The 7,382-nt window shown below is 49.5% G+C and overlaps 3 protein-coding genes across 3 annotated transcripts; 2 read left to right on the top strand and 1 right to left on the bottom strand.

Annotated features, from left to right (window-relative positions):
* Positions 1-997: 997 nt before the first annotated feature.
* On the bottom strand, positions 998-2,661 carry P153DRAFT_307262 (2-epi-5-epi-valiolone synthase; the record flags this gene model as incomplete). Its single annotated transcript, XM_033664663.1, has 4 exons — positions 998-1,659; positions 1,710-2,166; positions 2,235-2,263; positions 2,314-2,661. The coding sequence occupies 4 exons, from the start codon at positions 2,659-2,661 to the stop codon at positions 1,108-1,110; spliced, it is 1,386 nt and encodes a 461-aa protein (XP_033528628.1). The 3' UTR covers positions 998-1,107.
* Positions 2,662-4,013: 1,352 nt separating this feature from the next.
* On the top strand, positions 4,014-4,965 carry P153DRAFT_280779 (catechol O-methyltransferase; the record flags this gene model as incomplete). The annotated part of the gene is made up of 3 exons (XM_033663094.1): positions 4,014-4,268; positions 4,318-4,878; positions 4,933-4,965. 3 exons carry the CDS (start codon positions 4,014-4,016, stop codon positions 4,963-4,965), a joined length of 849 nt encoding a protein of 282 aa, XP_033528627.1.
* A 472-nt stretch (positions 4,966-5,437) lies between these two features.
* P153DRAFT_307257 (uncharacterized protein) lies at positions 5,438-7,378 on the top strand. Its single transcript, XM_033664662.1, has 2 exons — positions 5,438-7,111; positions 7,173-7,378. The coding sequence occupies exons 1-2, from the start codon at positions 5,625-5,627 to the stop codon at positions 7,207-7,209; spliced, it is 1,524 nt and encodes a 507-aa protein (XP_033528626.1). The 5' UTR covers positions 5,438-5,624; the 3' UTR covers positions 7,210-7,378.
* Positions 7,379-7,382: the final 4 nt, after the last annotated feature.

Genomic DNA, 7,382 nt, shown 5'->3' with positions numbered 1-7,382 from the left:
TATTTAATCTATTAGGTACTATACTAGAATATATAATTTAGTTAAGGCTTAGAAGGAAGAAGTAGTAATTATATAATAATTATAAATAAAAGTTTATTTTTACTTATTTTACTTTCTTTTCCTTATAAAGATTTCTTATGCAGTAGTAATTTAAAAGTAATAAAGTATATAAATCTTTTAATATTAATATAAATTATTTAAAATATTAGGTAAATTTAGCTAAATATAGTATAAAAGTATAAATTTACCCTTATACGTAGTATAATTTTACCTAACCTAGTGTATTTTACACTGACGCGGTACCTTAGTGATACTAGGTCCCTGGTGCGAAACGTCGATGTTTAACGCACGTCCTTTGCGAACTACTGAGTCCGCTTACACCAATGCACAAAACAACGCATCGACCAACTTCGGTAAAACCACGGCATGATACTGTGTGATATGGAGTCTTTTCTTATGTAATTGCGCTAATTTAGCCCGTTTACTAGGTCTCAAACTTTTTCGCCCAACTTTCTGCTTCCTTTCGATATCAAAAAAGCTAACGGAGCCAGCCACGACCATTAGTATCACTGTTGCTTTTGGTTGCCAGTCACCTCACGGTGGCGTGGCTCCGGAGAACAACTCTCCTGTAGGAAGCTGCCGTCTCGTTGGGTCGTCTTTAGTGATGGCGATGGGACGCTGGTGTCGATTTTTATGGAGTACATATTTTTTCCTTTGTGCGACGCATTTGTCCCATGACAAAAGGCGCTGAACATGTTATTTTGTCGTTTGTGCGAAACGTGCATGTCGCAGCGTGCAGAGTTTTCTTGTCATGTTGCCTTGAACAAAGGCGCTATGAGGACTGCGGCACATTGCAATTTCTTGTCATGTGTCAAAATGAAGTGGACATGTCACGATCGTGATGTGGTGAGTGTCAGATTTTCACACAATGATGAAGACAATGTTATGATGAGCTGAACAATATATTGATTGTCGGCTGATGGGCGCAAAGCGCAGTGCGTTTTTTCTCTAAGAAATATGGAGACAACCGCCAACTGAAGAACTTTTTCCACCTGCTTCAACCACTATCTATACCCTTGCATATAATTCCTAGTTCGCGACTCAAACTTAGTTCTTATGCCCGTTGGGGTAACCGTTCGCCATCACCTCAGCCAAACCGTCAGGGAGGGTGTTAGCCTGGCCCTTAGCAGGGTCCTTTACGGCACCGTTGCTAAGACCGTCCATGACCTTCGCGTCCTTCTTCATAGCCTCCTCGACTGGTACATCGTTCAATGTGTAGCCGGTGTCGCTAGCATCGACGAAAGCCTCAAGACCAGCACCCTGTCTTGGGTACTCCTTGAGGATCTCCTTGTGTCGTCGCAGAGCCTCATTCATCTCCTTGGCTGTGACATCGTTCAGGAAGACACATGTGCCGATGGGGTTGGGGACAGCAGCACGGAGCTTGCCGTCACGGGTCTTGAGAATGGCTGCGGTAGCCTTCTCGAGCATCTCCTCGTCGAACATCTCGTGGTCCATGGACAGACCTGCCCTGGAGAAGAGGTTGAGTAGGCGTCGGTGCTCCTCGTCGCTCAGGAGACCGCGCTGGTTGGCCAACGTCGCAGAGTACGCCATGTCGATAGAGATGGCGTGACCGTGACGAAGGGGCACAGGAGGAGAGAGCTGTCACGTTGTCAGTAATGGTTCGAGGTCATGTCGTCTGTGACACTCACCTCGTGGAGAGGACTCCATGTGTGTCCATAAGCGATAACACGGTCAAGACCGATCTCGTGGAGGTTGGGTGTCTCGAGCTTAAGCATCTCGTGGATACCGGCGCGGTTTATTTCATCCGCAGCCTTGCGAACCTCCTCGTTGTCACCCTCACGACCGAAGCGTGTGGTGATCAACTGCTCGCAGTACTTGTCCAACAGGTCGAATGTGGGCCTGTGGCCGCAAGTAGAGATCTTGATGAGCTCTGCGAAACCGTTTCGGACCTGTGCCTCAGGAAGAGTCTTCAGGAAACCGAAGTCGAGGAATGTGTGCATAGGTGCGTGGTAAGCACCTAGCCTGTTCTTGTAGTTGCCGTAGTTGACACCGACCTTGATGCTGACGCTGGCGTCGATCAGGCCGATGACGGTGGTGGGGATACGGATGTAGTTGGTGGTTCGTCGGTATGCAGCACACGCGAAACTATTTTTTCGAGTCAATAAAGTTCTTCAAAAGATATCCGGCCAGAGTGCCTTAGAGTTATATTTTACCCAGCAACATCAGTCACCAACCCTCCACCCTAACGTTGTCAGTCATTTTGATACTAAGTCGGAGGCTGTTGATACATACCACTGTCAGAACGGGCTCCTTGCGGATGATACCGAACTCAGTCATGGAGTCGACGATGCTCAACAAGGTCTCCATGGACTTGGCCTTCTCGCCAATCATGGTCTTGTGAATCGTCAATGGCAGGTTGTAGTGGTCGAAGTATGCCTGCATCTGCTTGCCGTAGATGTTGAAGATGTTCAAATCCATGACAGCAAGGCAGCGGCCCCAACGCTCGTAGCATTTGGAGAGCTGGGGGTTGGCAGTGTTGAAGATGCCATCGAGGAAGGTGAATTCGTATTCAATCTTCTCGTAACCCTCGACATGGAAGCCGTTCTGGGTCTCGGTGACGGAAGCCTTAAGGTCAGACATGATGGGAAAGTTTAAAAGATGTGTATGAGATACGTTGAGTGTCTGGCTGGCCAAAGTACGGGGTTATGGTCACTATATAAAGCATTTTGGACTGGCCATCTTTTAGACCAAAAATTCCCCTCTCACATCACGCTCTCGCTTAATTGGCTCACAATGATACCGAGGACGTCAACCATACGCGTTTTTACGCTTATGATGCAGCGCAGTGATGGATTCCTTGCTATGTGGACTTGGTACAAATGTACTTGCGGTAGACTAGACTATTACTGGCTCCCAATGATGAAATGACTTTCAGGGTCAGAAGAGAAGCCGGTTCCGGCGCGAAGAAAAAATGGGAAAGTTGAAATGCCACATGCAATTACAAGCCATTGCATGGTTGAAAAAAAAGCACTGTGTTTGCAATTGCCTCTGGTCAGGGACAGAACTGGTGTAGTACTAGTGCTAACTATGTTTAGTGCATATAGCGGAGTACGCCCCGGGGAGGCCGCACCAAACACCCTTATTTGCAACTGCGGGGCAACATTGCAAGTTCCTTGTCGCCATTTCACGACTCTGAATAGTAGATGCAGTACCGGACCCTGCAGTACCGCCAATTTACCGAGCTATGCAGTCAACTTCCCCCTTCCAGAATTGGAGCCAGTTTTTCTCTCCTTACGGCCATCACAACCCCAGGACACCACACAATCCGAATTTTACATGACGTTCTACAAGATCTCTACGATCTTAGTTCCCGCATCGGATAGATAAAGTTTGGGGCACTGTGGGCCGTTGAGAGATCGTACCGGAAACGGTTTGGCGCCTAAGATCATGCCATTCCTGGAGACCTAAGCGGCTAGTATGGCCGACAGAGCTCTAGAGTCGTTGACGACAGGTACATCTCAACGTCAGCACTCAGCCAGCCAGTCTCGTCCATAGATCGCCCCACCCGAAGAGCTGTCCAAACGTCGTGCAACCGCGTATGCACATGGCACATCAACATGCTAGTCATGTCCGCATGTAACCATGCGTTCATGTGCGTCACGGCATTTTGACGTAAGAAACGGCAGATTCCAACTGCATAGACATCCCGCGTTTGTCCATTAAGAGTATGATCAACAAGAAAGCTACTAAGGGTCTTTGCTAATGATGACTTTTAAAGGTTGGCGCGCATATTACCCCACGGAATGATACTATGGTTGCGGACCGACACTTTCGACTTTTTTCATCTCCAAAACCAGGTACTGTACCTGCGCTATTTTCGTCATCATTAAGCATCACCCCGCACTAGGGTCCACGCGTTGAGGGGCAACTTGGACGCGTCGTAATTGCAAGTCTCTACGCAAAATCAATTTCCCCCAACCTCAATAGCAATCATGGGCAGTTTCGATCAGAGCAAAGCGTACGCCGCGCAGGAGAAGGAGGGTAGCTTCTTTGACGACGGACGCGAAATTGAGCTTCTTCACTTCGTATACTCACACCCGAAGATTCAAGAGATACGAGGCTCGCCTACGAAGGTTCGCGATGCAATCGACGAATATGGCCGCACGAAAAAGTATCTGATGAACGTCGGAGAGGACAAGGGCAAAATCGTCACAGATTTGATCGCGGAAGTGAAGCCAAAAACAATGGTATGGAGATCGCCAGGAAGTCACTCGCTACGTCTAATAACAATATCAGGTCGAACTGGGTGGTTATGTTGGATACTCCTGTATCCTCTTCGGCGATGCAGTCCGCAAAGCAGGCGGCGAGCGATACTTCAGCTTAGAACGCGATCCTGCTTTCGCTGCTGTAATCATGTCCCTCGTCGACCTTGCAGGGCTCTCCGATGTCGTCAAGGTCGTTGTAGGTTCGAGCGATGAATCAATCGCACGCCTGTACTCTTCTGGCCAGCTGAAACACATCGACCTCATGTTCCTGGACCACTACAAGCCCGCCTATACGACTGACTTGAAGCTTTGCGAAGAGCTGAAGTTGGTGACAAAAGGTACCGTCTTGGCGGCCGACAATGTCATCAAGCCTGGAAACCCACCATACCTAGAGTATGTAAGGAGCAGTGTTGAAGAAAAGGTGAAGAAGGCGAACGAAAGCGGTTCGAGCAACACCGAGGGTATCGCAGAGAAGAACGTCAAGATGTACGAGAAGAGGTACGGTGAGGCAGTGTTCAATCAGAGCAAGGGCAACCCGAACTTGGTGTATGAGAGCAAGTTGGTGAACAGCTACGAGCCAACGGGCGAACCTGTGAGTTTACTTCACGCAGTCATCCTGCTCAGATCACGAACTGACTTTCCACAGGATGGTGTTGAGATCACCCGTTGTGTTGGTTAGGAGAAGCAATCAGTACCCCCACACTGCACATCACAACAGGATCGAATGATCACAACCAAGGCATGCATATTGAGGCAGGTAGTTGTTGCAGGACATGTAGTGGCGTGATATGAGGACTATACGTGGAGAGATCCATGGCTTTGCATGCAGATGTAACCGTATAGCTCTTGAATACTACAACAGCGTCCCATGAAATCCTTGAAACGCGTCGTTCAATTGCCACTTACATAGTACGTGTCTCGTATATGTATCTTGAAGACCCACTTTGTAAACAAACAAATAAACCCCCCCACTACATTCACATGCATTACACGGCATGATCCTTTGCCGACAGCGGAGTGTTCTGAGTCTCGACCTCTGACCGAAACTAAAACTACCAGGGTTCACATGCTACTAGTAACAATGTAATAACCATGACGTGTAGACTAAGATGCAACGCGAAGACGGCTAACGTACAGAAGAGGGCAAGAACGGCGCGCACACATATGCATGTAAATGAGGAGAGTCTGGCCTATGAGCCGTCTCAGCCGCTAGGTCTATTGGCGTTCGCTTGGTTGTCGAGACATTGAGGTTTGCGTCACTCCACAGCGGCAGAAGAGAAAAAATCGCGCGACTTGGGTGCGCGGTCACGTTCTACACACGTCAAACACCAAAGCAAGATGAGAGAGTCAAAGGGTGGCAGAGTGCCTTTTTTCTACAGTCATCTTGTGAAGAATGTTTTCTTGCTTGTGCTGAGCTTCATTGGCATTCCTGTGTCGGCAACTATTGTTCTCCTCAGCCTCGCGGTTACGAAACTCAGAGCTGGTCGCGATGTACCCAGCAAGAGAACTCAGATCCAAATTCAAGCCCAGAAAGATGCGGCGTCTCAACGCAAAACTATCCTCGTCACAGGTGTCTCCATGACCAAGGGCCTTGCCATTGCGCGCGTCCTTTCACAACACACTTCCCACCGCATCATCGGCGCTGACATTTCTTCCCTCTCCCCAGGACGCTTCTCCAGCGCAATTGCAAAGTACTACCGCCTGGAAGCACCGCATGGAGACGATGCGGAGCCATACATCGACTCTATCCTTTCCATCATCCGGAGCGAAAAAGTTGATCTATGGATAAGCTGCTCGAGCGTGCTGGCCGCAGTTGAGGACGGCCAAGTCGTACGGCTTGCAGAAGCACAAGCATTATCACACGGCCGCCGCTTCGAAGCCATCCAATTCGACGAGCACGTAGTGGAGAAATTCCACGAAAAGGACAAATTCATCGACTACATCGCGTCTCTCAACCTGCCGATCCCAGAGAGCTACCGCTGCACGAGCGCAGAGCAAGCGCTGAACATTCTCCTACGAGACTTCGACGGCAAAGACGGCACCACGCTGGGCAAGAAGTACATCATGAAACCGATTGGCGTCGACGACCACGCCAGAAACAACATGATGACACTCCTCCCCTTCCCCACCGCAGACAAAACGTCAACTTACATCCGCAACCTCAACATCTCGCGCACAAACCCCTTCCAGCTCCAGCAGTTCATCCAGGGCAAGGAGTACTGCACCCACGCGCTCGTCATCCGCGGACAAGTCAAAGCCTTCACCTCCTGCCCCAGCTCCGAGCTGCTCATGCACTACGAGCCGCTGCCCGCATACTCGAGCCTCAGCCAGGAGATGCTAAAGTTCACCGAACGCGTTGTATCGCACGGCGGCGAGACTTTCACAGGCCATCTATCCTTCGACTTCCTCGTCTCGGAGGAGGCCGACGGCGAACTGTCTTTCTACCCCATAGAATGCAACCCGCGCGCGCACACGGCCGTCGTGCTCTTTGCCCAGACGCCCGAGATGGCCGACGCGTATCTGTCTATATTCGGGAAGAGCACGCTGGAAAGCGTGCCTGTGTTTCCTAGGGCGCCGACGTACAGTTACTACTGGATTGGGCACGATTTGATCGAGTTTGTCCTTCTGCCTATCCTTGAGTTCTTGTTTGCGAAGGGGGCGTGGGATAGTGTCGTGCGTGGGATCAAAACGTTTCTGTATCATGTCGTGTATTGGCGGGATGGCACGTTTGCGCTCGAGGATCCGTTGCCGTTTTTCGTCTTATATCATTTGTACTGGCCGGCGCGGTTTGTCGAGTCGCTGAGGCTGGGCAAGGGCTGGAGCAGGTGAGTTTCTGTTGTTGTGGTGCGTGAGAAGAGTATGGAGCGATCGCTAACGAGTGTGCAGGATCAACGTCAGCACAACGAAGATGTTCTCTGATTAAAGAGACGTGCAAAAGCTTCTGAAGATGTATGTATGCTTTGGCGGTTGCGTCATAGAGACAGGGTAGAGTAAGTGGAAAGATATATACGTGCGTAGGATTAGAGGACAGGGTATATTCTCTCTACATACTCAGAACACCTATTCAACCATAATTACATCTCGCTCCAACCCCAG

Source organism: Dothidotthia symphoricarpi (genome assembly GCF_010015815.1).
Source record: "Dothidotthia symphoricarpi CBS 119687 unplaced genomic scaffold P153scaffold_2, whole genome shotgun sequence".
Lineage (NCBI taxonomy): Eukaryota > Fungi > Ascomycota > Dothideomycetes > Pleosporales > Dothidotthiaceae > Dothidotthia > Dothidotthia symphoricarpi.
The sequence above is the reverse complement of the archived record's forward strand: the minus strand, read 5'-3'. Positions and strand labels throughout refer to the sequence as shown.

Bases quoted from the DNA above. Each gene is read 5' to 3' on its own strand.
- P153DRAFT_307257 (XM_033664662.1), top strand. From the start codon at position 5,625: ATGAGAGAGTCAAAGGGTGGCAGAGTGCCTTTTTTCTACAGTCATCTT. The intron at 7,112-7,172 runs GTGAGTTTCTGT...ACGAGTGTGCAG, and splicing joins CTGGGCAAGGGCTGGAGCAG to GATCAACGTCAGCACAACGA.